The sequence below is a fragment of the Mauremys mutica genome, chromosome 20, assembly GCF_020497125.1.
Source record: "Mauremys mutica isolate MM-2020 ecotype Southern chromosome 20, ASM2049712v1, whole genome shotgun sequence".
Classification (NCBI taxonomy): domain Eukaryota; kingdom Metazoa; phylum Chordata; order Testudines; family Geoemydidae; genus Mauremys; species Mauremys mutica.
In genome coordinates this window covers 3,681,681-3,708,968 of record NC_059091.1, presented here as the reverse complement: position 1 = coordinate 3,708,968, position 27,288 = coordinate 3,681,681, and the positions used below count along the sequence as shown (strand labels likewise).

The following is a 27,288-nucleotide window of genomic DNA, read 5'->3' as shown; positions in this document are numbered from 1 at the left end:
TGTGTCTGTACATGTATGGCTACACGCATGCTTGGGTGCATACGTGTGTCTGTATGTGGATAGCTATTTGTGGGCATGGGTGCATCCATGTGTCTGTGGGCATGTTCGTGTGTGCAGGTCTGTGTGCATGTATGCGTGGGGGGTCTGCGTGTCTTTGTGCACATGCGTGTGTCTGCGTGTGACAGGTCACAAGGCGTACCCAAAAGGGGGGGCTCTCTGGCCATTTAAGCCTTGATGCTGCCTCTCGAACCTCCCCTGGAGCCCAGCACCCTCCCCCGACAGCTCCCCCTTCGTTCCAGTCCAGCAGCTTGGTCGGTTTCCCGTCAGCGGGGTGATCAGTGACAGGGACCCAGCCAGCCTGGGCATCGCGCAGCAGCAAACACAGGCCAGGCTGCCAATGCCAGCACTCCGCTCGCCCGACAAGTTAACCCCCTAACCGCCCGCACAGGCGGCTCCGGCCTGCCTGACCACGGGCAGACCTGGGGGTGAACCGTGGGCTTCGGCTGAGCGATCATTCCAGCCATCAGGGCTCGTTCCCGGGGGCTCTCGGGCTTGCCCCGTGGGAGCGGCAGTGAGAACCAGGCCTGGTGGATGCGTGATGGGGGACGGGACCGGGCAGGCGGGTGGGGAGGGGCAGATTGGTTCGATTTCTCAAGGAAGCCCAGGGAGAGGTGGGTGAGTATCCCTCCTCCGCTGGCACAGGGTCCTGCCCCCGGCTGTGGGACTGGAGCGGAGCCAAGCGATCCGAGCGGATTGCAACTGCTCGCCAGCATTCCTGCGGGCTGCGCCCCTGGGCACCCTGCCACCTCCTTGGCAGCTGCGAGAAAATGCACTAAACTTTCCTCAGGGCGTTCCCTTGTCTGCGCTGGAGTGTGGGTGTCTGGGAAGCAGGGCGGGGGGGAGAGGTTGTCCATGGTTCAGGGTTCAGGAGCAGCGGCAGTGCGAGGCGATCGGGCTCTCTGTGGTGATAGGACGAGAGAGCCGGGGAACGTCTGGGGATCGGGATTAAAGAGGCACCAACGGCTCAGGACCCAAATAGCAGGAGGGGGCTGGGGAGTAGTGGGAGGCATCACCAGAGCTGTGGGGTGAGGCAGGAGGCCAGGGCTGGGCTAGCAGGGGCTGCGGGTCGGGAGTGAGGGGCACCGGCAGGGCTGGGGGTGGGGAGCCCAGGGCTGGGCTAGCAGGGGCTGCGGGTCAGGGCAGAGATGCGCTGGCAGAGCTGGGAAGCCAAGGCCACCGTCCGGCTCAGGCCAGGCCTGCGTCCAGCCGTTCTGGCTTGTCCTCGACCTGCCGAGGGGGCCTGCTGGGGGCGCGGCAGGGGCAGCGGGTGCGGGGAGAGGCCTGGAGGGGCAGGGCTGGGCTGTGCGCAGGACTCCGGCCAAACCCCGGAGCTGCAAGCGGGGCACAGTACGATCCGCCTCCGCCCCCCTCCGCAGGCCTCCTCCCTCTTCCTGCCTTTCGTTACTTTCAGTTACAGTTTGGAGACTCTGATGTCAGCCTGCCAGAGCCTCTCCCCGCACCAATCGCCACCTGGCTCCCCGACAAACCCTGCGAAGCCGGAAACACAACTGCAAACCCCAACCGGGCAGCGGGGCGGAGAAGCCCTGGCCCCGACCTGCCAGCTCCCACCCCCTCCGGGGCAGGATGGATTAAACAGACGCATCCCCCTGGCAGCCACGTACCAGGCTCGGCACAAGGTAATGGGGAGGCTGGACGACCGACACCCCCCGGAACGGTGAGGGGGCCGAGGGACGGGAGCCGGCCCGTCTAAGGATAGCGCCAGGCCGGGACCCTGGGACAGCCGGGGGCGAGCGTGAGGGTGAGGAACGGGATCCGATCTCCAGGTGTGGACGGCAGGACCATGCGTCCGAGGAGCAGGCTCGAGGCCTGCACGGGAACGAGGGTCACACCCTCTGGCTGCTTGCTCTGCGAGTGGCGAAAGCTGCGTTCAAAAGCTGCAGCCCGCTGAGGAAGCTCGCAGCTTCCCCCAGGCTCCGTGCCAAGCCGGCGGCTTGCGGAGGGACGGACAGCGAGGGAGGGGGGCCCCGAGCCCTGGAGGTGCTGTTTTATTTACAGACGTTACCCAGCCCAGCAGGCTGGACTTCTGGGGCACTGCTGCCGAGTTTAGAGGGAGTGGAGTCTAGTGGTTGGAACAGGGGGCTGGGAGCCAGGATGCCTGGGTTCAATCCCCTGCTCGGGGAGGCTACTGGGTTAGAGTGGCAGGGCTGGGAGCCAGGACGCCTGGGTTCTAACCCCCACTCTGGGGTGGGGGCTAGCAGGCTAGGAAAGGGTGGGGTGAGGCTGGGAGCCAGGACTCCTGGGTCCTATCCCCAGCTCTGGGGTGGGGTGGGGATGGGGGTGAGGCTGAACCAACCAGGAGCCGCGCTGAGCACGTCCCAGCTGGAGGCGTCTCTCTGGAGCGCTCAGCCCCTTGGGTGTTTCTTGCCATCACGTGGGTACAGCTGGGTAATGTCCCTGCTGGGTTTCACCCGCTGCTCTGAATCCCAAGAGCTTCCCCGGCAGGAGGAGGCGGGGGCGTGTGTGTGTGTCTGTCCCTTTAAGGGAAGTCATTATCCAGCCCCGACCCTGGAAACTAGGGATTCTGGGATTTGGAGTCCAGGGGGACCATGGATGTTGTAGGCCGGCCAGCGGTGCATGCTGGGAAAGGGAGCCGGGCTATAAAAGAGCTCCCTTTTTACCACTCTGGGAAAGCCCATGAGCGCGAGCGTCCGGGGAACAGGGTCTGCTGGGAGGAGCCGTCCCGTCCCGTCCCGTCCCCAGCTCGCGGGGCCGCCCGGCTCCTGCTGTTCTTTGGCCGACGCGGGTGTGGTGCGAGGAAGATCTGCGACGTAGGCTCGCTCCTCTGGGAGGGGGCTAGATGTGCCCCCCCCGCCTGCCCCCAAGCTCTACGTGCCAGCGCTGCTTTCTCCCGCGGCGCCTGCAGCTTTCGAGAGGAATCGCAGGGGGCAGCTGGGGACAGAACTGCTGCGGCCGGGGGACAAGCCGGGACCCAAACCTGCACGGCGTCTGTAGGGGGAAGCCGGGCCTCTGAAGCCCAGGGGGAGAGTTATTTAGGAATGCTGCAGAGGAGGAAGTGAACAGGAAATTGGCGTAGGATGCTGCCCCCCTCCAGTTGTTTCTTGTGGCTAAAAAAAAGAGGAAGGCCAGGCGAGGGGTAGAAAACGGTGGGGGAAAAAAAGGCTTCGGATCCCTTAAAGTCTGGCCGAAGTTGAGTTCCTCTCTGCTCTAGGCTCCTCTGCATATTCGCCCTTCTCCGTCCCAATCTGTGGGCCTGGGTGTCCCTTCCTGAAAGAGACGCCCCCCCCCCCCCGCTGGCAGGCGCCCGGCAGGAACGGCTGGGGGCCGGTGAATATACGGCACTTTTCCATGGCCCCGTTACGGTGTCTCTGCCTCCTGGTCTTTAATACAACCTCGCACCCCCTCCCTGCGAGGCAGTTCAGTGCCCCATCCTCCCTGCTCCCTCCCGAGCCAGGGGGAGCTTCGGGCTGGTCAAGGCGAAGCTGATGGAGGTTAGGTTGAAATTCTCTGGGCGACGGGCTCTGAACCCGGTGGTGCGGAGCGAGGGGAACGCGGCTGGGCAGGGCACCGGGGGAACGGCAAATGGGATGGTTGCGGGGGGCCAAGGGGGGGGTGATGCTCGGTCGCGTCGCCATCCAAGCCCAGGTCAGATCAGCTGGAGCAGGATCTAGCAGGGGTGGGAAGAAGCCGGCAGGGCCGGTAAGTCGGGGGTCACCCTAGGCCTGGCCTGGGGGCGGGCGGGGAGAGGCTCCGGCGCTGCAGTCCTTTCCCGGCGGCTGGGCGGCGTGGGAGGAATCCTGCTTCTCCTGGCATGCGGAGGGTGGCGGCTGCCGCGGGAATCCCGCTAGCCGGGGAGTTTAACGGGTCAAGCTGCCATACCCAAGGTGGCGAAGGGGAACAGCTGACGGGGGAGGAGCCTGGCACTGTGAATTTCCTCGTTGCTCTTCTGCCCATGAGTCACGAACTCTCCCACAGGAGGGCGGGAGCGCACGCTGCAGGGGCGCGGGGTGTGGTATCCTCCCAGGGCTGGGGGCGGGGAGGGAACGGGGACCAGCTGCCCTGGCAGTGCCAGACCATGCCCCCTGCTCTCATGCGCTCCCCACGCAGGCGAGGGCAGCCGTGGCTCCTAGCGAAATGCAGGTGGGTGGTAAAATTCAGGGAGGAGGATCTTTGGGGGGCTTCTGTTATATCCTCTCAGGTATCCCAGCTCCACCCTGTGCTCTGGGCTTCAGCTCCCCCTGGTACCGTGCCAGTCTCACTGCCTCCCCTGATCCCTTCTCTCCAGCCGAATAGCCTGTTCCTTGGGGCTGCTCCTTTCTCACCCCTGGCCAGGGAGTTCATCGCCCTTATCTAGATGGTCTGACGTGTGCTGGGGATGTTCCAATTATTCATCTAACGAGGGTCATGTCAGATGTTTGTTAGAAATTCTGCCAGGTGTGATGAAATTATGTGGCAGTGAGTTCCGCAGGCTTGCCGGGGTGTTTTCAAAACCACAGCCAGTGCACTGTCTGGTGCTGAGAGCACCGATCTCTCCTGAAGTCACCGGTGATTCTGCTATTACAAACTGTCCATATCCTCTTGTGGGCTAAAGGCAAGCGCTGGACTCTCTGCCGAGCATCAGGCTCGAGTGGGGTCACCTGGGGAAGCCCCGGTCTCTCTTTCTGAATCAGCAGGGCTTTCACTGCCATATGAACTGCCGTCTGTGGCTCTTTCGCTGCAATCTGTGGCTTCCCGTCTGCTTCACGCCGTGCAAGGGTGGGGATCTGCCAGGCTTTGAGAGAGATGTTGGCTTGGCAACTTTCGCACGGCTCTTATCACCCTGAAATCTGAGCCTCGTGAGGCCTGAATCGCCCCTCTCCCCCCTGCGCTGAGAGGGAAACTGAGGCTCGGAGAAGGGGAGTGATGGGACGCTGGTAGTGAAGCCAGGACTAGCTCCCAGGTCTCCTGGGCTTTACCCACTGGGAATTCCTTCCTCTGCAAGCGGCTCCTCTGAAATCTCTGCGCGCCGGGTGCGTACGATTCCGGGATCCAAAGAGGGTGGGGGACCTGTGCATGGAGCTGGCCCCTGGCTCACCCCACCGCCCCCGATCCCGAGCGGCGAGCTGCCTCGCCGTGCCAGGAACTGTGGGCGTGCGGGGGACTCAGAGTCATGTGCTGTTCCAGGGAGCGTTGTGGGAGGGGAAGGGCCCAGCCGGGCCGCAGCCCCTCCCCCCGGCCCCTCAGCACAGGTGCCTTCCGACCCAAAGCTTGATCCGCGGGGAGGGGTCCGTGGAACCGGGGTGGGGGGTGGGTTTGTGCCTCGTGTTGTGAGGAAATGACAGAGCGTCTCATGAGTAACTGCTGGCAGCTGTCGGAGCCTTGGCTTCCCACTGCCTTATGACTAAGTAGAAAACCCGCGGAGGGCTCTAGCCTTCCCAAATGGGCTGCTTCCCTCCACCCTTCACTGGGGGGGGTCAGCGAATGCCCCCCCACCCCCCGGCCACGGAGGAGATTAAAATGGCCTCTTCAGCAGCTGCCAGTCACCAGAAAGGGAAGTGAAACCGATTGCCCCGCGGAGGAACCCGGGGGGGAGATTCCTGCCCTAGGCTGTTCTGCCGATGCGTCCCCCCCAAACCACGAGGCCATCGCTGCCGGCCACGCAGGTCGCCGGTCCATCGAAACGTGTAACGAGCAGCTGAGTCAGCAACGGTCTGAACGGACCGAGCAGCGGCCCCCGAGCGGCCGCATGCCCCCAACGCTGCGGGCGAACGGCAGGGAGCGGGAGCCGGGAAACCCGCAGGAAGGCGCCGCGCTGCAGACGCAAACGGCTTCGGGGAGCTAGTCCCAGCGCGCTGCGGGGAGACGGGTGCGGCTGGCCAGATTTCAGCTGGCGCAGGATTGGAACTGCAGCTAAAGGAGCGCTCCCCCTGCCTGCAGCTAGTAGTAGTCTCTTATCTGCGATGTGGTCCTGGACACTAGAGGGCAGGGCTGCTGAGGTTCGCCAGCATGTCGGGGACAGGTGGCTTAAAGCACAGAGTGGCAGCCTCACGGGGTTGGTGCAGTGCCAGGCAGGGGGTGTGATTTCATTCCGGGTTGAATGAGAGACCATGGTGATGGGCACGCACGAATCCAATGTCCCCTCCCACGGGTGACTGCATGGCTGATTGTGACCTGTGATGCATCCCCTTCTTCCTCCTGCCCAGGTGTGGAGGTTAGCACCTGCCCAGCTGTGTTTGAGCTGCAAATGTTCCTGAGCATCCCTGAGACACACAAACCCCAGGGGATGTTGTTTCCTGGGAGCTCTCCTTAGGGGGTTTGGGAAAGGGGCCACGGTTTGGCCTCGGTCGACACTGAATGCAGGCTGTTCTGTACAGGACCAGAAATCGCAGTGGAGAATGGTGGTTACCATGTGAGGAGTGGAATAATAACTTCTCAACAGGGACAGTCGTCAGGGGACAGAATTCACATGCTGCTGAATTGAGGCTGTCTGGGTCCTAGATACAACCCACTTGGAGGGGAAGCTAGTCCTACCCCTGCACCATAGCCCCACTTTTCATTGGTGCGGCTGTGGCTTTTAGAGTCAAGCTAAGCATGGTGGGAAGCTATTGGTTCAGGCTCTCTGCAAACTCAGGTAGGGATGGGTTCCACTCAGGTCCTGTTCTCTAGCTTTTCTTTGCCCACATGAGGGTCAGAAACAGAATGTTAAAGTTCTGATCCCCTCTGGGGTCTAAACTATGACGTAACCCAGCCCTGTGCATACACATGAATAACATGAGGGGGAATGGAGTCCAGGAGCTGGCTGTATTTTAAAGAATCCTTATTGAGGTTGCAGGAACAAACCATCCCGATGTGTAGAAAGAAAAGTAAATATGGCAGGCGACCAGCTTGGCTTCACAGTGAAATCCTTGCTGATCTTAAACACAAAAAAGAAGCTTACAAGAAGTGGAAGCTTGGACAAATGACCAGGGAGGAGTATAAAATATTGCTCAGGCTGCAGGAGTGAAATCAGGGAGGCCAAATCACACTTGGAGTTGCAGCTAGCCGGAGATGTTAGGAGTAACAAGGAGGGTTTCTTCAGGTATGGTAGCAACAAGAAGAAAGTCAAGGAAAGTGTGGGCCCCTTGCTGAAGGGGGGAGGCAACCTAGTGACAGAGGATGTGGAAAAAGCTGAAGTGCTCAATGCTTTTTTTGCCTCTGTCTTCACAAACAAGGTCAGCTCCCAGACTGCTGCACTGGGCATGGGGAGGAGGTGACCAGCCCTCTGTGGAGAAAGAAGGGGTTTGGGACTATTTAGGAAAGCTAAAGCACAAGTCCATGGGGCCGGATACGCTGCATCCAAGGGTGCTAAAGGAGTTGGCGGATGTGATTGCAGAGCCATTGGCCATTATCTTTGAAAACTCCTGGCGATGGGGGGAGGTCCCGGATGACTGGAAAAAGGCTACTGTAGTGCCCATCTTTAAAAAAGGGAAGGAGGAGGATCCGGGGAATTACAGGCCAGTCAGCCTCACCTCAGTCCCTGGAAAAATCATGGAGCAAGTCCTCAAGGAATCAATTTTGAAGCACTTGGAGGAGTGGAAAGTGATCAGGAACAGTCAGAACGGATTTACCAAGGGCAAGTCATGCCTGACTAACCTAATTGCCTTCTATGATGAGATAACCGGCTCTGTGGATGAGGGGAAAGCAGTGGACGTGTTATTCCTTGACTTTAGCAAAGCTTTTGATATGGTCTCCCACAGTATTCTTGCCGGCAAGTTAAAGAAATATGGGCTGGATGAATGGACGGTAAGGTGGATAGAAAGCTGGCTAGATCATTGGGCTCAACGGGTAGTGATCAACGGCTCCATGTCTAGTTGGCAGCTGGTTTCAAGTGGAGTGCCCCAAGGGTCGGTCCTAGGGCCGGTTTTGTTCAATATCTTCATTAATGATCTGGAGGATGGTGTGGACTGCACCCTCAGCAAGTTTGCAGATGACACTAAACTGGGAGGAGTGGTAGATACGCTGGAGGGCAGAGGTAGGATACAGAGGGACCTAGACAAATTAGAGGATTGGGCCAAAAGAAACCTGATGAGGTTCAACAAGGACAAGTGCAGAGTCCTGCACTTAGGATGGAAGAATCCCATGCACTGCTACAGACTAGAGACCGAATGGCTGGGCAGCAGTTCTGCAGAAAAGGACCTAGGGGTTACGGTGGACGAAAAGCTGAATATGAGTCAACAGTGTGCCCTTGTTGCCAAGAAGGCTAACGGCATTTTGGGCTGAATAAGTAGGGGCCTTGCCAGCAGATTGAGGGACGTGATCGTTCCCCTCTATTCGACATTGGTGAGGCCTCTTCTGGATACTGTGTCCAGTTTTGGGCCCCACACTACAAGAAGGATGTGGAAAAATTGGAGAGTCCAGCGGAGGGCAACAAAAATGATTAGGGGGCTGGAGCACATGACTTATGAGGAGAGGCTGAGGGAACTGGGATTGTTTAGTCTGCAGAAGAGAAGAGTGAGGGCGGATTTGATAGCTGCTTTCAGCTACCTGCAAGGTGGCTCCAAAGACGATGGAGCTCGGCTGTTCTCAGTGGTGGCAGATGACAGAACAAGGAGCAATGGTCTCAAGTTGCAGTGGGGGAGGTCTAGGTTGGATATTAGGAAACACCATTTCCCTAGGAGGGTGGTGAAGCACTGGAATGGGTTCCCTAGGGAGGTCGTGGAATCTCCTTCCTTAGAGGTGTTTAAGGCCCGGCTTGACAAAGCCCTGGCTGGGATGATTTAGTTGGGGATTGGTCCTGCTTTGAGCAGGGGGTTGGACGAGATACCTGCCGAGGTCCCTTCCAACCCTGCTATTCCATGATTCTATGTAAGCTTTAAATGGAGGGGGCCTGGCTCTTTCTCAGGGGGCTGGATAGCAAGATACCCATCTTCTTTCCCCTTTTGGTTCTATTTCGGTTCTTGCGCATCCCCGTGGTATCTGGGCACTACGCACTCTGCTTCTCACGCGGTGCCATTCCAGACAGAATCCCCCCACCCGCCAATGCTGGAAGTTTCCTTAGCGTAGCGCTGACATAAGGGCTCTGTGCCACGTCCCACTCTCCTGCTCCCAGCCCCCCCCCAGTGTACAAGGCAGAGCTGGCATGGCTGGCGCAGATTGGGTTACAGCTTATTCTCTGCCCCCCAGGGCCCACGTGATGGGAGGTAGATGGGGGGGCAGGCACGGCTGGAGCGCACTGCACAGTGGCTATGCTCCACTGCCAGGCCCACGGCGCAGCGTCTGTGTAGAACCGAGCTTCGCAAAGCGGGAGGAGTTCGCTGGGGCGAACCTGAGGGTATTTACCAGCGGGCGCTGGCTCCGTTCCCGCGGGCTGAGCCTTTGCGGCTCTGGGAGATTGAAGTTATCTGACAATGTTGCATTTGGGCCAGAATCCCTTGGTCAAAAATTAACCCGTTCCGGGAATCCCCAGGCAGGCCCAGCTCGCGCTGGGGCAGCGGCATTGCCAGCTTTACGCCGAGGGGAGTGGGTGAGGGCTGAGGCCCGGAGGAGACAGGTGAGATTTAAGGGCTTTGCTTCTTCCCGGAGTGGCTTCTCCGCAAAAGGATTCTCCCCACCCCTCCGCCCCCGGCCGAAGGCGTGCGAAGTGGGTGGCGCACCGCAGGCAGATCAGAAGCCTTTTCCATCTGCTCGGCAGGCGCGTAGGCGACGGCGTGAGCAGAAAGGGAGAAAAAGGCCCTGGGGTTTTGCCAGCGTCCCCCCCGTCAGCCGCGCAAAGCTACTTCCCCAAAGCAGGCAAGCCTGGCGGGTTTTGTTTGTTTCCTCCGAGATGCTGCTTAATGTTGTAATCCTGGTCTGGTTTCCTGGCCTCCTCGAGGCCTTTGCAGACTCCGCCTCTTCTCGTACTTTGCCTCTGTTGTTTAGTAACAGCCGCTAGCTGGGGCCCTCGGTCGCCGTCTCCGGGGGCCCCTGGCTGCTCGCTCTCGCATGCAGCCCGAGCCCAGGTCGGCCCCTCGGCTTGGATCCCAGAGGGAGCAAAATCCTGCCAGCGTTTCCACTCGCTGCCTCCCGTCCGAGCAGCGACGTGCAAAAGATCTGTCTTGAGGGGAAGAAATAACAGGGCCAGGTCGGGAGCTGGTGCAAACCGGAGCAGCTCTCTGGAAACCGAGGGGTGGTGAGGCTGATAGACCCCAACTGAGGATCTGGCCTGAAATGTCTGTTTGTTGTTCGCAAACGGAGTGTCCTGCTGCAGGGCCCCCGATGGGATTTGCCTGCTGGGAACCGACAGCAGAACTTGCCCCATTACCGGACCCTGGGAGGAATAAGGGGACACAAGGAATGCAAGACTGGTCCGGATCCTTGATCTGTCTGTCTCCACCACTGGCCAGGACCTGAGGCTTCAGGAGGTGAAGAAACCTCTGCAGGAAGCAGATATAGAATAACCTGTCTCTGGGGGAAGGTTCTTCCTGACCTCCAAAAGTTCGAGGTGGCGTTTGTCCTGGAGCATGAGGGTTTATAGCCCGGCCACAACTCCTCCCATTCCAGTTCTTGTTCTCTAAACGGTCGTGCGTTCTTGGGTTCAAAGAAATCTCGTGCCAGTGAATCCCACCCACCTCGTTAAGTGTTGCTGGGATGGTGGGCGGCGGGGGGAGGGGGTGCTCCCCAGGGGCCAGATGCTCCCACGCTGGGGTAGATAAGGGGGGACTGGTGCAAGGGAGGTGGGTGGGCGTGGGTAACGGGCTTTGGAAATGATTGTCTGGCCCTTGAGCCAATAGGGTGGTCCCAGCGACAGCTAAGCAGGGCTAGATGGGACAGATGTGCTGCCAGCCCCACATGTACTTCTCTGCCCCCCCACATTACTGTAGTATCTGAACCTTTGAGGTATTTATCCCCACACACTCCCCCTGTGAGGCAGTGCTATTCTCCCTGTTGTAGAGATGGGGAAACCGAGGCACATGACTTCCCCAAGGTCACGCAGCGGCAGAGCAGGGAATTGAATCAGGGTCTAACCGGGTCACCCATTCTTTCTTTCTCTATAATTTGTCGCTGTCCCCGGCACATAATAGCGATGCCGAGCTCTTCTCTTCGAAGCACTTTGCAAAGGAGATCAGTAGCACTATCCCCAATTCACAGATGGGGGGAAACTGAGGCATGGAGAAAGCAAGTGACTTGCTCAAGGCCACTCAGGAGGTCGGTGGCAGAGCCGGAAATAGAGCCCGTGTTTCCTGAGGCCTAGTTCAGGGTTCTCTCTCTCTGTCCACTCGGCCACGGTGCTCTTCCCAGGGGTCCCTGAGGGAGAAGCCAGGGACGCAAGTCGTTTGTCGGGAAGGCTTGAGGGGTTAACCATGGATAGCTGGAGGCCCAGCTCACGCCGCCCTCTCCTGTCTATTTTTAGCCCCGTAGGCAGCCGGCTCCAAAATGTCTCTGTGGAGCCTCGTCTCGCACATGCCTCCGGAGCAGTTCAGCGGCCTCTTCGGGGAGTTCCCATGCGACCTGCGCAGCCTGCTGGCCGACTGGCTGGAAAACCAGCCGTGGTGAGTGCAGAACGCCCGTCCCGTGCCGCTCAGGACCCGCCTCGCTCCCTACGACAAACGCCCCGCTGCCCGGCCTTGCCTGGGCCTCCCAGCTTGGCTGCGGAAGCTCAAGGCAGGAGGAATCCAAGTGCTTCCTTCCTCCTGGAGGAGCGGAGCAGCGTCTCCCGCTCAGAAAATCCCGAGTTAGGCCCCCGAAGTCGTGAGACATCCCAGTCGAGGTTGGGTTCTTCCGGCTGGCCTGGCCGGGGAGGCCGGGATGTTTGCACTCGTTCATTTCTCCCTCCCTTACACTTTCCTCCGCCGCCAGGGAGTTCATCACCGGCGCCGACTCCTTCTGCACCAACGCGGCCGGTGCGCTGCTCTCCGCCATGGTGGAAAAGCTCCGCAGCCTTGCCAGCAGCAACGAGCAGCAGTGTCAGGTCCTCCAGCACATTGGTAACCTGGAGGTATGGCCTGGAGGGGGTGTGTGAATGTGGGGGGAGGGGGGGGGGTCAGGGTACTGCTATGGAAACAGCATGGGGGGTCACCTAGCCATGGCTGGGAGGGTGTTACATGGCAAAGGGCAGCTGAGGCATTCCTGGCTCCAGTTTGAATCCTGCCTGGAGCATCAGCTGCCTGCTCCCAGCAGGACAGGTCCCCCACCCAAGGACTGACTGAGCTCCAGGGCACGTGTACGGGCAAAGGGACCCTGGCTGCGTCTGCTCAGGGGATCGATCTTTATTTCGGTTTATGACCCCCCATGGCATTGGTCCCAGACACCATTTAACATTCACGCTCAACAGCGCCTCCCACTGCAGCATCAAATATTACAGCCAATAGTACCCCCTCCCCCCAGGACTTTTTTGGGGCCAAGCAAATGTTTTTCACAAAATTTGCATTTTCGGTGACACTCTTGGGTTTGTTTTTTACTGACCGCCAATTTTTTGATTAAAAATTTATGAGATTTTTGGTTTAGTTTTTATTAAAATATTGCAGGGAGAGGGGGGTGCTCTCAAAAACCAAAGTGTGTTTTGTTTTTTTTACCTGAAAACTTGGAAAATTTTTGGTTTTTCATCGATCAAATTACATCTTTTTTTTTTCTCCTAGGAAATTGAAGAAAAAAAAAAGAAACTTTTAAATTTCCCCACCAAAAAAATCATTAAGTTCTCTTAAATACAAAGAGGGAATTAAATTTGTTCCAGGGAAAAGGATAGTTTGGTTCAAGATTTATGCCCTGATTGGGTCATGAGCAGTACATGGAGACAGGGCTTGCTTTAAAGGATCGGGGGCTTTTCTGAAGAGATATTTTGAAATATTAGCCCTATCTTATGTTACGTGCCTGGAGTACTTCAGTGCTAATACCAGACGCTTAAAATCACAGCTGCTGTGTGGCCCGTCTTGGAACGTTTACAACAGATTCTTCTGTTTTGATTTTTTATCTTGTTTGGAATATTCAGAGGGTCAAAAAACCAACTGGAGCACGTCAGGAAATTGTAGCTGAAATGCTTTTGGGTCAGAAAACTTCCATTCCTTAGAACGGAAATTGTTCACGAGAAAGGGGATCATTTCAACAAAGCTCCTGATTTGAAAAATTGCCAGAAAGGAAACTTTTTTAAATTTTGTTGCTTTTGCCATTTTAGTTATTTTATATGAACAAAATAAATGTCTCCACTTAAAAAGTCAAAATCAAAACAAAACATTTTCAAGCTGTTGAAATGAAACTTTCCGACTGAGCCACTCCAGGGTTGGGTTGTTTTTTTTCTGGATTATTGGTTGGCAAAAATGTTCAAGATTTTGAATTTTCAGAGGAAAAACTCTGAAACCTCGAACTCCTGTGAGAGGGGAAAACCATTTCTCACCCAACCCTGTAACCAACCCCACTTGGGCCCACAGCCTAATTTGAACCTACAGAGGTCAAACCCTGAGCCTCTGCTGTTTGAAACACGGGTATCAATAGTGGCCTTATCAGCCTCTCTGTGGATGAGCTATTGGGGGAGACACAGGCCCGTGGGCGCCTAGCTGTGGTTATACCCGCAGCCATGGAATTTTCCACTCACGCCCACGAGCAGGTGCTGTTTTGCACCAATTTGCACAAGTGAGTGAGGACGCAGGGTGCTGGAGACAGGGGGAGTGTGGGAATTCTCCCACTATTAATGGTAACAATGTCCCCACCCCGCCATTCCAGAACACGTATCGGAGAGACCCGCTGAGGCTGGTGGCAGTCGTGAAAAGAATTCTGGAGGGCGAGAGAGCTGCCTTGCTCAAACGGGTCAGTGACTCACACACCCAGGCTAAGTGACTGCACCTTGTCCTCCATCCCAGCCTGTAGCTTTTCCCAGCCCCTCTGCAGCTGGGCGGCTGATGGTGTCTGTCGGCCTGTGCATGGGCTGGGAAGGATTTGGGCCCTAGACAGAGGGTGCATCATGTGCCGGTCAGCCCCATTGGCCCGTTATCAGTTGGCGGGTGTAGGGATCTGTGCAGGGTGATTTCCCAGGGGACTGCAGGGGCACGGCTAGGCAGCTGCCGCTTGGATTACATAGGGCCTTGTGGTCTCCTTGTTGGTCCCACATGGGTCTCGCAGCCACGGGAGAGCCAGCAGCGGCTCGGCCCACGTGGTTTGCGGGATGATCGCTCACCTCTGGGTAAATGAGCCCCCCCAGCTGCCCCATGTCCTCCCGCCAGGTGTTGCCGTCCCAGGGAAACTGACGCCAAAGCATCAGAACTTAAAAAGCTGCAGGATCCCGCTGAGGGACCCGGTTCCCTGTGGGGATGGGGAGGTCGTCCCGCCACAGGGGCTAGTGGGGGGGGGGAGATTCGGCTCACGTTTCACCCCCACCCCCTTTGCCATTCCCCTAGGATCGCCACCTGCCGCTTAACTTCCACCGCAGGCAGGAGGAGCTGAAGTTCGGGCTGGACCTGCAGAGGCTCCAGCATCGAGTCGGGGAGATCCAGGCGCTCCAGGAAGGATGGAAGCAGATGGGAGAGGGGACCAGAGGTGAGGGGAGACTGTGGGCGGGGCTTGAGGAGTGAAGGGGCGGAGTTGGGAGGGGCTGGAAGGGGATTGGAGGGAGAGAGGGTGGGAGGGGCTGGAGGAGTGAAGGGGCGGAGTTGAGAGGAGCTGGAAGGGGATTGGAGGGAGAGGGTGGGAGGGGCTGGAGGAGTGAAGAGGGGCGGAGTTGGGAGGGGCTGGAAGGGGATTGGAGGGAGAGAGGGTGGGAGGGGCTGGAGGAGTGAAGGGGCGGAGTTGAGAGGGGCTGGAAGGGGATTGGAGGGAGAGAGGGTGGGAGGGGCTGGAGGAGTGAAGAGGGGGCGGAGTTGGGAGAGGCTGAAAGGGGATTGGAGGGGGAGAGGGTGGGAGGGGCTGGAAGGGGATTGGAGGGGGAGAGGGTGGGAGGGGCTGGAGGAGTGAAGAGGGGGCGGAGTTGGGAGGGGCTGGAAGGGGATTGGACGAGAGGGTGGGCGGGGCTAGAGGTGTGCAGAGGGGGCGGTGCACCGGGAGGTGTCTCCCCAGCTCTGACCTTGACCCCGCTTCCCTGACACAAACCCCAGTGACCAGGCTAATTATGCAATCGCCATGGCAACGGCTAGACAGGCCCCGCCAGACCCATCTGGGCCCGGGCTCCACCCTGCCTGGTTCTAAATGTGCCCCCAGCCCCTGGCCCCCCGCCCGGCTCAGCCCCCCTGCTAGGCGTGTGGCCCCTCAGCTCTTCTTTCGGGGGGGGGGGGTCGGTTCTGGTCCCTCAGCTCCATTTTCTCTCTGTCTCCCTTCGGTCCCACCCCGCCCCGTGTCCCGCCCCCAGACTCGTCCCCTCCTCCCCCCTCAGAGCTGGGAGCCGGCTCCTCTCCTGTCCCTTTGCCAAAAGACACAGATCAAGGGGCCTTGACTGTGGCCTGGACCTTTGCAGGGCCGAGCCCCCCGGCCCCCGCCCGGCGTCCTGACCCTCACGGCCCCGGGTGGGCGACGTTTAACCTCCCCCCGATCAGCACCCGCTGCCCCCCCAGCTCTCCCCTCCGGCTGCTCAGTCTCTTCCCGGCGTCCGGCTCGGCTCCCGTTTCCAGGGTTCTCTCCCCAGCGAATAGGGAGACCAGACAGCAAGCGTGAAAAATCGGGACGGGGGTGGGGCGTAATAGGAACCTATATAAGAAAAAGCCCCAACTATCGGGACTGTCCCTATAAAATCAGGACATCGGGTCACCCTAGTAGCGAATCGCGGTCCGGGGCTAGGGACTGAACCCAGGAACCGTCCTGAGCGGACAGCATGATCCGCTGCAGCTTCAGCCAAGCCCTGTCGCTGAGAGCTGCGACCAGCTCCTCTCCCCTCTGGCTCGGGCACCCAGCAGCCCCTCTGAGCAGCCCCCGAGGCAGCCCCCTGGCACTTTGTTTTCTGGGCTCGGCTATTCACCAGGGCTTTACAACTCCCCCTCCCGCAGCCTGCCGGCAGACGAAGCTGCAGGAGTCCCAGCTGAAGACAGACGGGAAACTCCAGGGGAACGTGAGTAATGGGGGCTGGTGTGTGGCGAATGACAAGGCTGGAAGTGGGGTGGGGGGGCTGACGCTGGGGTAGCCGGACCGACCGGTGAGCGCAGATCCGGTCGCTTGTAGAGAGGGGGGCTGCGAAGACTCTGGATTTCCCAAGGGAGACGCAAGGCGCGGGTGGAGGGGCGGGTGTGTGTGTGTGGAGGGGGGTTAGGTTCCATGCGATCAGTTGCAGCCTTGGGAAGCTGTCAGCAAAGAGCAGCTGGTGTCCTGCTGCAGTGATGCAAAGGCACCCGGAAGCTGCATTACACAGTCAGCTGGTGTGTGAGTGGATGCGCGGGGGGGGTGTGTGTGTGTGTGTGACACTGCAGCCTGCCAGATCCTCGCTAGTGCAGGCCCCTCCGCTGAGGCCTGGTGGGAGGGCAGAGATGGGGGCCGGCCAGGGCACCCTGCCCTCCTTCTCCCCAGGATGTGCGTGTGGGGCAGGGGGCCAAAGTGGCTTGGTGTCAGCTGCTCCGTCCCTGGCCCATTTCATCCCGCCGGGCTCGGCTGCAGTGGGGGGCAGGCCCACGCGTCGCTCCAAGGCGGGGGGTGCCAGGTACCGCACCGGGCCCCGGCCGGCCGGCTCCTCGCCTCCCCCCCGCCAAGCCGCCCGTCTTGCCTCGCCCCAGGATCTGCCCTCTCTCATCCTGGAGGCCGTGAAGGAGCTGGAAGGCGCCAAGCTGCAGGTGCTGAAGAGGCTGCACATCTGGAAGCGGCAGCAGCAGCTGGCGGGGAACGGGGCTGTCTTCGAGGAGAACCTGGCTCCGCTCCAGAAGAGGTGAGCCCCAGGAGCGGTTGGGGAGGGAGGAGCGTCCCAGCCTGGGGCGTGGCAGAGGCGTTTCTCCCCCCTCCTTGGGGCCTCCAGAGGGGGCACAGATCCCCTCCTTCTCCCAGTGCCTGCGCTATCCATGGCGGCCCCACTGGGATCCGAGCCCCTCTCCCTCCCGCCCGAGGGTAGGAAGGGCTCCTGGCTGGACTGGTCTCTGGGGGTGGGGGTGGGGGTGTCAAGCTGAGATGCAGAGAGATCAGCTGCCGCCTTTCTCCCAGAGCCCCTGGTCTGTTGGGCACTAGGTGGCGCTCCTGAGACGGGGTGGGATCCGTCGGCACAGACTGGCCTCCGGCCCCAGCTCGGGGACAAGAGCTGGGCCATCCTCGTCGGCTCAGACGTGTCCCCTGCCCGGCTGCTTTTTCGGCAGGTGCGAGAATCTGGTGGACATTTATTTCCAGCTGCAGCAGCAGGTGGTGGCGGTCGGCGGGGAGCTGGGCTCCGACCTGCTCTCCCGGCTCCTGGAGCGGCTCAACACGGTGCTGAGTGCCCTGGTCGAAAGGTACCGCGGGGCAGGGCCCCGGCCGGGGAGGGCAGTAGCACGCCGGGGGGGAAGGGACTTGATGGCGTCCCCTGCTCTAACCACTAGACCCTACTTCTCTCCCAGAGCCGGGAATCGAACCCAGGCGTCCTGGCTCCCAGCCCCCTGCTCTAACCACCCCTTTCCCAGAGCTGGGAATCGAACCCAGGCGTCCTGGCTCCCAGCCCCCTGCTCTAACCGCCCCTTTCCCAGAGCTGGGGATAGAACCCAGGCGTCCTGGCTCCCAGCCCCCTGCTCTAACCGCCCCTTTCCCAGAGCTGGGAATCGAACCCAGGAGTCCTGGCTCCCAGCCCCCTGCTCTAACCACCCCTTTCCCAGAGCTGGGAATCGAACCCAGGAGTCCTGGCTCCCAGCCCCCTGCTCTAACCGCCCCTTTCCCAGAGCTGGGGATCGAACCCAGGCGTCCTGGCTCCCAGCCCCCTGCTCTAACCGCCCCTTTCCCAGAGCTGGGGATCGAACCCAGGCGTCCTGGCTCCCAGCCCCCTGCTCTAACCGCCCCTTTCCCAGAGCTGGGGATCGAACCCAAGCGTCCTGGGTCCCAGGTCCCATCGAGCCTTGTTGCCTCTCCTGGCAGAAGGGCGAACGTGGCCCCAGCCCTGTGCTCTGATCTGGCTCTGGTGGGGGCGGGGGGCTCGGAGCAGAACAGGGTGGGTCTGGGAGGCTGGGACGGTTTGGGCCAGGGCGGGGTTAACCTCTCAGCCGTCTGGGGCTGGGACACTGGGAGCCTCGGTCCATCAGCTCCTGCCTCGGCGCCGGCGTCCGTGGCTCCTTCTGGCCAAGCCCCTGACCCCTTCCCTGCCCCCCCCAGCTCCTTCCTGGTGGAGAAGCAGCCCCCGCAGGTGCTGAAGACCCAGACCAAGTTCCAGGCCAGTGTACGTTTCCTGCTGGGCCCCCGGCTGCTCCAGGCCTCGGCGAAGCCCTACGTGGTCAAAGCCGACATGGTGACGGAGAAGCAGGCCCGGGAGCTGGCGCTTGGCGGCTATGGCACCCCGCTCAGGTGAGCCGGCCCTGCCGGGGTGGCGGGGTGGGGGGCGGACGCTCCCCCCCTGCTGTACGCCGTCCCCCCCCCCGGGGCTGTTAACCCCTCGCTGACCGCCCTCCCTCTCCCCGCTGCAGCGAAAGCACTGGGGAGATTGTGCACAATACAGTCGCCCTGGAGATCAACTCCACCAGTGCCACGTCCTGCGCCACCTTCAAGAACATGGTGAGTCCGGCCAGGGTGCCCCCCTTCGCCCCCTCCATTGGCAACAAGCCGGTGCTTGGGCCCAAGAGTCAACAAGGGCAGTTTGGGGGTAGGGAGAAGTAGCAGGGGGATGCGGGTCGGGAGTGAGGGGCACCGGCAGAGCTTGGGGGGTGGGGAAGCCCAGGGCTGGGACAGCAGGGGCTGCGGGTCGGGAGTGAGGGGCACCGGCAGAGCTGAGGGAAGCCCAGGGCTGGGACAGCAGGGGCTGCGGGTCGGGAGTGAGGGGCACCGGCAGAGCTTGGGGTGGGGAAGCCCAGGGCTGGGACAGCAGGGGCTGCGGGTCGGGAGTGAGGGGCACCGGCAGAGCTGGCTGCTGGGAGCTCCGGTAACGCCGAGCGAAGGCGCCTGCGCCCCTTGCTGGGGGGACCCTGTCGCCGCAGGCCCGGGGGTGACTCGCTCTGTCCCGGCAGCTGCTGAAGAAGATCAAGCGCTGCGAACGCAAGGGCTCCGAGTCGGTAACGGAGGAGAAATGCGCCGTGCTCTTCAGCACCGACGTCACCTTGGGGCCCGGGAACCTGCCCTTCCACCTGCAGGTAGGGGGCTGCTGCTTCGGGGGAGGGCGGCTCCCGGCTCCCTGTCCTGCCCTGGACCCTGCCGGCGAGGGTGGGGGAGGGAGCAGAGCCGGGGGGTCCCCACCAGGACGCCTGGGTCCGTTTGCATCGGGGGCCAGGACTCGGCTCCGCTCCTCTGAGGCTGCTGGACACCGACCGACCCGGGGGCTCGCCTGGGACCTGGGCCTACCCCGGTGTCGGTGTCGGTGTCGGTGTGTGCACCTGCTGGGCCGTCGCCCGGCCCGCTGCCAGGGCGGGGGTGGGCACGGGGGTCCCATCCCCCGCCCCCAGTGACGGGCCGGCACTCCGTGCTCCCCGCTCCAGGCCCTGTCTCTGCCGATCGTGGTCATTGTGCACGGGAACCAAGACAACAACGCCAAGGCCACCGTGCTGTGGGACAACGCCTTCTCCGAGCTCGTGAGTGCGGCTGGGAGCTGGGGCTCCTGGGCTCTTTCCCCAGAGATGGGAGGGGAGCGGGCGCCGGTCGTTAGAGCAGAGGGGACAAGGAACCAGGACTCCTGGGTTCTATCCCTGGCTTTGGGAGGGGAGTGGGGTCTAGTGGGTAAAGCGGGGGGGCTGGGAACCAGGACTCCTGGGTTCACTCGCTGATCTTGGCCTGGCTGCTTCCCACTAACGAAGGAACGAGGGGGAGAGTTTAACTCCGAACTCGCCGGCTGCCAAGCGCTGGCGGGGCCTGGGCCGCTCGGAACACGGAAACCCAGCGGCCCGGCTCCCGGTGTGGCAGGGCAGGGGGCTGGGGTGCCGGGGCTGGGGCCTGACCCTCCCTCCGTGTCCCGGGCCAGGAGCGGGTCCCGTTCGTGGTGGCCGAGCGGGTGCCCTGGGAGAAGATGTGCGAGACGCTCAACCTGCGCTTCATGGCGGAGGTGCAGACCAGCAAGGGGCTGCTGCCGGAACATTACTTCTTCCTGGCCCAGAAAATCTTCAACAACAGCAGCGCCAGCCCCGAGGACTTCCACAACCGCAGCGTCTCCTGGGCCCAGTTCAACAAGGTGAGGGGTTGGGGGCGGCCAGGGGGGCTGGGGGGGCAGGCGCTGCCCTCGGGGAGCCAGCCTCACCCCCTCTCTCCGGCTGCTCACAGGAGATCCTGCCTGGCCGGGGATTCACCTTCTGGCAGTGGTTTGACGGGGTCCTCGACCTCACCAAGAGGTGCCTCAAAAGCTACTGGTCGGACAGGTGGGTGCCTCGGCGTCGGCCGGGTAAAGACTGGATGGGGTGGGGGCTGCAGGGGTTCGCCTCAAGAGTGGCAGACCCAGGGACAGAACCCAGGTGTCCTGCTCTCAGCCCCTCCCCCCAACGTGTTAACCACTAGACCCCGCTCTCCTCCCAGAGCTAGGGATAGAACCCAGGCGTCCTGCTCTCAGCCCCTCCCTCCAACGTGTTAACCAATAGACCCCGCTCTCCTCCCAGAGCTAGGGATAGAACCCAGGCATCCTGCTCTCAGCCCCTCCCCCCCACGCATTAACCACTAGACCCCGCTCTCCTCCCAGAGCTAGGGATAGAACCCAGGCGTCCTGCTCTCAGCCCCTCCCTCCAACGTGTTAACCAATAGATCCCGCTCTCCTCCCAGAGCTAGGGATAGAACCCAGGTGTCCTGCTCTCAGCCCCTCCCTCCAACATGTTAACCACTAGACCCCGCTCTCCTCCCAGAGCTAGGGATGGAACCCAGGTGTCCTGCTCTCAGCCCCTCCCCCCCATGCGTTAACCAATAGACCCCGCTCTCCTCCCAGAGCTAGGGATAGAACCCAGGTGTCCTGCTCTCAGCCCCTCCCCCCCACGCATTAACCACTAGACCCCGCTCTCCTCCCAGAGCTAGGGATGGAACCCAGGTGTCCTGCTCTCAGCCCCTCCCTCCAACGTGTTAACCACTAGACCCCGCTCTCCTCCCAGAGCTAGGGATAGAACCCAGGCGTCCTGCTCTCAGCCCCTCCCCCCCACGCATTAACCACTAGACCCCGCTCTCCTCCCAGAGCGAGGGATAGAACCCAGGTTTCCTGCTCTCAGCCCCTCCCCCCATGCATTAACCACTAGACCCCGCTCTCCTCCCAGAGCTAGGGATGGAACCCAGGCGTCCTGCTCTCAGCCCCTCCCCCCACGCATTAACCACTAGACCCCGCTCTCCTCCCAGAGCTAGGGATAGAACCCAGGCGTCCTGACTCCCAGCCCCTCCCCCCACGCGTTAACCACTAGACCCCGCTCTCCTCCCAGAGCTAGGGATGGAACCCAGGCGTCCTGACTCCCAGCCCCTCTGCTCTAACCACTAGACCCCATTGCCCTCCCGGAGCTGAGGACAGAAGAACCCAGGCGTCCTGAGACCCAGCCCTCCCCCCCCATCCTAGAAAAGGCCCCACGTTTCCCTTGCCCAATGAAATGGGAGGGGAGGGAGGCCAGAGAGAGGAGTGGCTGCATCTTGCTCTCTGATCCCTCTGTCTGTCCATCCCTGTCCCCCCCCCGCCGTTCCCCCCCCAGGCTCATCATCGGCTTCATCAGCAAGCAGTACGTCAGCAAGCTGCTGGGGCCCAAGCCCCACGGGACCTTCCTGCTGCGCTTCAGCGACTCGGAGATCGGCGGCATCACCATCGCCCACGTCATCCGCGGCCAGGACGGTAGGAGGGGGGCGCCCCCAGCCCTGCCCCCCGGCTCGGGGCTCGCTGGACGGGGGGGCGCCCCCAGCCCTGCCCCCCGGCTCGGGGCTCGCTGGACGGGGGGGCGCCCCCAGCCCTGCCCCCCGGCTCGGGGCTCGCTGGACGGGGGGGCGCCCCCAGCCCTGCCCCCCGGCTCGGGGCTCGCTGGACGGGGGGGGGAGCAGGGTTCTCTCTGGGCGCAGGGGGCAGGAGAGCTGAGCCCCAGGCAGGGGTAAGGGGGCCGGAGCACGGGGGCCCCACGCTGAGCCGCCGCGCTGTGCCCCCCCCAGGCTCCATCCAGGTGGAGAACATCCAGCCCTTCTCCGCCAAGGACCTGCACATCCGCTCCCTGGGCGACCGCATCCGAGACCTGGCCCAGCTCCGCAACCTCTATCCCGACAAGCCCAAGGACCAGGCCTTCGGCAGCCACTACAACAGTGAGTGTCCGGGGGGGGCCCCCCGCACCCCCAAAGCCTCAGACTCCTGGCCCCCTGCTGCCGTGGGCTCCCCGCTCCCCCACTGGGCCTATGGGACAGGCGACAGCGGAGCCAGAGCCCCCCCACCCCTTCCCGGCCTGCCCCCGGGGCCTCTCTGCCCCCAGCCCCGTCCCTTGCAGGATGCGGCGGGGGGGGGGGGGTTCTGTGCTGCCCCGAAGGGGGCAAGATCAAATCCAGGGCTGGGCAACGTGCCCCGGAGAGGGTGACGGGGGCAGGATCGGGGCAGCTGCATCCCCCGCCCCGGGCCAGGCCCCAAGTGGTGGGGTGGGCAGAGGGGGTCGCCTGGCCCTGCCCCACATGGACCCCTCCCCACCTTGGAGCAGAGCGTCCCCCCACCCCCACTTCCCTGGGTTTGGCTCCCGGGGGGTTCACCAGCTGTTTCCTCCCGCAGAGGAGCAGATGGGGAAGGACGGCAGAGGCTACGTCTCCACCGCCATCAAGATGACGGTGGAAAGTGAAAGGTAGGTTGGGGGGGGGTGAGGGCAGCCCTGCCCCAGGCTGTGTTGTTCCCCGGGGCCCCCCGGGGCCGCCCGCCAGCCGATGCCCAGGGCCCCCCGGGGCCGCCCACCAGCCGATGCCCGGGGCCGCCCGCCAGCCGATGCCCGGGGCCCCGGGGCCGCCCGCCAGCTGTTTGGCCAGTGGTGGGAGATGCTCCGGGGAGGGGGGGGTGGGAGGGCCTTGGGAGAGGGGGTGGGAAGAGGTGGAGTGAGGGTGGGGCCATGGGGAAGGGGCGGGGCCAGGGTGGAGCACCCACCAGGACAAGTAAAAGTCCAGGCCTGTGCCCCCGACGCCCTGACCGCCCCCTCGATGCCCGTCTCCCTGCCCCCCGTCGGGCCGCTCCCACGAACGGGGGCCATGTGTCTCCACAGGGATCAGAAGCTGCCCCCCCAGGAGTCTGTCCCAGCCCCCGCCTCGGCGAACATGTACAGCTTGCCAGGGCTGACCCCCGAGCAGCCCATGGACCACCTGTGCCAGGTGCTGGCGCCCGACATGCGGTAAGACCCAGCTCCCACCCTGCTGCTTTCAATAAGTGCCCGGTTGATATGTCAGCCCCCGGCGCAGGGGCCAGCAGGTCAGGCTGCCGATCTGTGCCCACAGGGGTTGGATGAAGCCAGCCAAGCTTGTGCCACGCGGGGACCCAAGCCAGGTCTTAACCCCAGATGGCCATGGGGGAGAGGCCAGTGCCCTGCGGCACCCAGCCCCGGAAGCTGCGGTTCTGCCTGTGCCCCCTGCTGCTGTGTCACTCCCTGGGGCAATTAGAGCAGCCCCAGGGCTGCTCTATCTTACGCTCTTGGACCCTGGCATGTGGAGAATACCCATAATGCTGTGTGCTCCAGCCACGCCCCTTACGCTGGGGGTTGTTGCTGGAGCGGCCTGAGGGGCCTGAGATTCTGACCCAGTGCTAAGGCCGCGTGCATCTGTGTTTGCTGCCAGCCCTCCCGCGTTCCCTGCCCAGAGAGTCCTGCCCCAGTTCCACGCCCCGGAGGAGGCCAGCATGAGCATGGGCATCCCCAGTGCCTCCCCTTTCCACAGGTAGGTGCAGTGCCGCTCGCGCCAGGCTCGGGGGTGCAGTGGGCGCTGCGGGCAGGGCTGCTCAGGGGAGAAGGGGGGGGGGCGATTTGGGCTGCGTGGGGCATGGGCGGTGGAGGCCGTAGGAGTGAAACCAGGGAGCAGCTGCTGCCCGTAGGCCAATGCACCTGCTCCGGCAGCTTTTCCAGGCCAGCTTGGTGCTCCTCCATCCACTCAAGCCACTTAGAGGGGAAAAGCCCCAAATCCTAGTTCCCTGCCCTGCCCCCCGACCCAGCCCTGGGGCCGGATCGAAAGCCCCGTGCCCCGTTCCCCACCCCGAGCCAGCCAGTCCCCCTCCCTGGTGCTGGATGGGAGCCGGTACCGCCCCGTGCCCCGTTCCCCACCCCGAGCCAGCCAGTCCCCCTCCCTGGTGCTGGATGGGAGCCGGTGCCGCCCCGTGCCCCGTTCCCCACCCCGAGCCAGCCAGTCCCCCTCCCTGGTGCTGGATGGGAGCCGGTGCCGCCCCGTTCCCCACCCCGAGCCAGCCAGTCCCCCTCCCTGGTGCTGGATGGGAGCCGGTGCCGCCCCGTTCCCCGCCCCGAGCCAGCCAGTCCCCCTCCCTGGTGCTGGATGGGAGCCGGTGCCCCCTAGAGGGGAGAGGCCCCGTTCCCCGCCCCGAGCCAGCCAGTCCAGCTTGCAGCGGGGAGGGCTGGAGCCCCCGGGCCGGCTTTCACTCCAGGACCCTTCAGGGGCCCGTGCTGGGGGGGGGCAGTGGTGTCTCCCAGGCCCCGGAGAGCACGGGGTTAATCTCACCTTACCCGCCTCCCGCAGCCCCTTTAAAAACTCCCCGTTTTTGTCCCCGCCGCAGCCCCCCGACGCTCCTCCCGGTGCCCGTGAGCACCACGACCACCCCGCTGCCCCTCGGCCCCAACGTCGCCTTCGGCTGCCAGCCCCTGTCGCCGTAAGACACCCGGCCCCCGCCTCTGCCACCCCCTGCTGCAGCACTGGAGAGACCCCGACCCCAGGGGTCCCCCGCCCTGGGGCCAGCTCGGAGCCGGCGCCCCCTAGGGGGGACAGGCCCCAGGGCGGGGGATGGGACGTGGGGCGAGGGGGGGGAGCTGGCGCCCCCTAGGGGGGAAAGGCCCCAGGGCGGGGGATGGGACATGGGGTCGGGGGGGGCGGGAGCTGGCGCCCCCTAGGGGGGAAAGGCCCCAGGGCGGGGGATGGGACGTGGGGCAAGGGGGGGGGAGCTGGCGCCCCCTAGGGAGGACAGGCCCCAGGGCGGGGGATGGGACATGGGGCCGGGCGGGAGCTGGCGCCCCCTAGGGGGGAAAGGCCCCAGGGCGGGGGATGGGACGTGGGGCGAGGGGGGGGGAGCTGGCGCCCCCTAGGGGGGAAAGGCCCCAGGGCGGGGGATGGGACATGGGGCCAGGGGGGGAGCTGGCGCCCCCTAGGGGGGACAGGCCCCAGGGCGGGGGATGGGACGTGGGGCCGGGCGGGAGCTGGCGCCCCCTAGGGGGGAAAGGCCCCAGGGCGGGGGATGGGACATGGGGCCGGGGGCAGGAGCTGGCGCCCCCTAGGGGGGACAGGCCCCAGGGCGGGGGATGGGGCCGGGGGGGGGAGCTGGTGCCCCCTAGGGGGGAAAGGCCCCAGGGCGGGGGATGGGACATGGGGCCGGGGGGGGGGGAGCTGGCGCCCCCTAGGGGGGACAGGCCCCAGGGCGGGGGATGGGACATGGGGCGAGGGGGGGGAGCTGGCGCCCCCTAGGGGGGACAGGCCCCAGGGCGGGGGATGGGACATGGGGCCGGGGGGGGGAGCTGGCGCCCCCTAGGGGGGAAAGGCCCCAGGGCGGGGGATGGGACATGGGGCCGGGGGGGGGGGAGCTGGCGCCCCCTAGGGGGGAAAGGCCCCAGGGCGGGGGATGGGACATGGGGCCGGGGGGGGAGCTGGCGCCCCCTAGGGGGGACAGGCCCCAGGGCGGGGGATGGGACATGGGGCCGGGGGGGGAGCTGGCACCCCCTAGGGGGGACAGGCCCCAGGGCGGGGGATGGGACATGGGGCGAGGGGGGGGAGCTGGCGCCCCCTAGGGGGGACAGGCCCCAGGGCGGGGGATGGGACATGGGGCCGGGGGGGGGGAGCTGGCGCCCCCTAGGGGGGAAAGGCCCCAGGGCGGGGGATGGGACATGGGGACGGGGGGGGGGAGCTGGCGCCCCCTAGGGGGGAAAGGCCCCAGGGCGGGGGATGGGACATGGGGCCGGGGGGGGGAGCTGGCGCCCCCTAGGGGGGACAGGCCCCAGGGCGGGGGATGGGACATGGGGCTGGGGGGGGCGGCTGGTGCCCATTTCTCCCCCCGCTCCCTCTCACCGGCTGCCCTGTGCCCCGCAGGGATTTGCTGCCCTACAGGTACTTGCCAGAGGACCCCCTGCCCCTCGGCCTGGAGGACCTGTCGCCCCACCCCATGGACGAGGAGATGCCGGAAATCGCCCCCTTCTCGCCCGCCAGCCACGTCTCGGCCTTCGGGGCCCTGCTGCCGGCCCCGCCCCAGCTGCTGGCGGGGTGAGTGCCCCCGAGGGGAGGGGAGGGGGGGGAAGTGCCCCCGAGGGGAGGGGAGGGGGGCGGGGGAGGGGTAAGTGCCCCGAGGGGAGGGGATGGGGGGCGAGGGGGGGCTGGGCCGTGGCCGCCTTCCCAACCCGTCTCTTTTCTCCCCCCCCAGGCTGGGCACCGTGGACCTGCCCTCGGAGGACGAGCTCACCCAGCTCCTGTACGAGGCACAGATGGAGGAGGGGCTCCAGCCCCCCCCCCAGCCCTGCAGCTACGGCGACCCCATGGCCAACCCCAGCTGGTGACCTCGCCGCGGGGGCGCCCCCTGCTGGACACTTGGGAGCGCGGCGCCCCTCCAGGAGAGACGGGGCCCGGGGCTGGGGGCCTCGGCTGGGACCCTCGGGACCCGCCCCAGCCGGACGTGCGCCTGGGACTGAGCCGCCCTTGGGGGCTTGGCTGGGGGGGGCACTTGGGGGCCGTCAGCGTGTCCCCCCCCACTGCCCTGTATTAGCCATGTACACACTGACCTCCCCCCACCCCGTCCGGGGGCTGGCACCCACGGCAGCAGGGGCACCCCCCTTTGCCCCCCCCGCTGGGCTGCCGGGGGGGGGGAAGGGACCACCCATTGGAGGAGGGGCTCTGGGAGGCTCTTGTGGGGGCTGGGATGAGTCAAGAGGGAGGGGGCTGGGAGCTGGTTTAAAGGGCCTGGACCTCGCCGCCCCCCCCCCCAGCCTTCGCCACCATCCTTCCCCGCCCCCCAGCTGGGGCCATGCCCAGGGGCCGGCCTGCAGGCCGCAGCCCGGCAGAGGGGCGAGCCGGAAGCTGGCCTGCCCCGCTTGCCCCACAAGGGGGGCGGAGAAGCTGGCTCAGCCCTCCCGCCTGCAGGGGGCCAGGGGCAGAGTCGCTCCACGCGGC

General features: G+C 63.7%; 2 protein-coding genes across 3 annotated transcripts; both read left to right on the top strand.

Annotated features, from left to right (window-relative positions):
* The first annotated feature begins 979 nt into the window (after positions 1-979).
* LOC123354000 lies at positions 980-10,380 on the top strand. The gene is made up of 2 exons (XM_044995592.1): positions 980-1,697; positions 10,244-10,380. Exons 1-2 carry the CDS (start codon positions 1,206-1,208, stop codon positions 10,352-10,354), a joined length of 603 nt encoding a protein of 200 aa, XP_044851527.1. The 5' UTR covers positions 980-1,205; the 3' UTR covers positions 10,355-10,380.
* On the top strand, positions 9,836-26,819 carry STAT6 (signal transducer and activator of transcription 6). Of its 2 annotated transcripts, XM_044995459.1 has the most exons (22): positions 9,840-10,397; positions 11,387-11,525; positions 11,833-11,971; positions 13,690-13,773; positions 14,361-14,499; positions 15,936-15,997; positions 16,653-16,801; positions 17,220-17,351; positions 18,199-18,387; positions 18,507-18,594; positions 19,044-19,166; positions 19,509-19,601; positions 19,988-20,194; positions 20,284-20,378; positions 21,672-21,808; positions 22,117-22,263; positions 22,715-22,784; positions 23,193-23,318; positions 23,758-23,856; positions 24,701-24,793; positions 26,218-26,388; positions 26,546-26,819. In XM_044995459.1, the coding sequence occupies exons 2-22, from the start codon at positions 11,410-11,412 to the stop codon at positions 26,676-26,678; spliced, it is 2,592 nt and encodes an 863-aa protein (XP_044851394.1). In that variant the 5' UTR covers positions 9,840-10,397; positions 11,387-11,409; the 3' UTR covers positions 26,679-26,819. The 2 variants fall into 2 exon arrangements, with proteins under 2 accessions (XP_044851395.1, XP_044851394.1); XM_044995460.1 differs by lacking the exon at positions 24,701-24,793 and having other exon boundaries at positions 9,836-10,397.
* Positions 26,820-27,288: the final 469 nt, after the last annotated feature.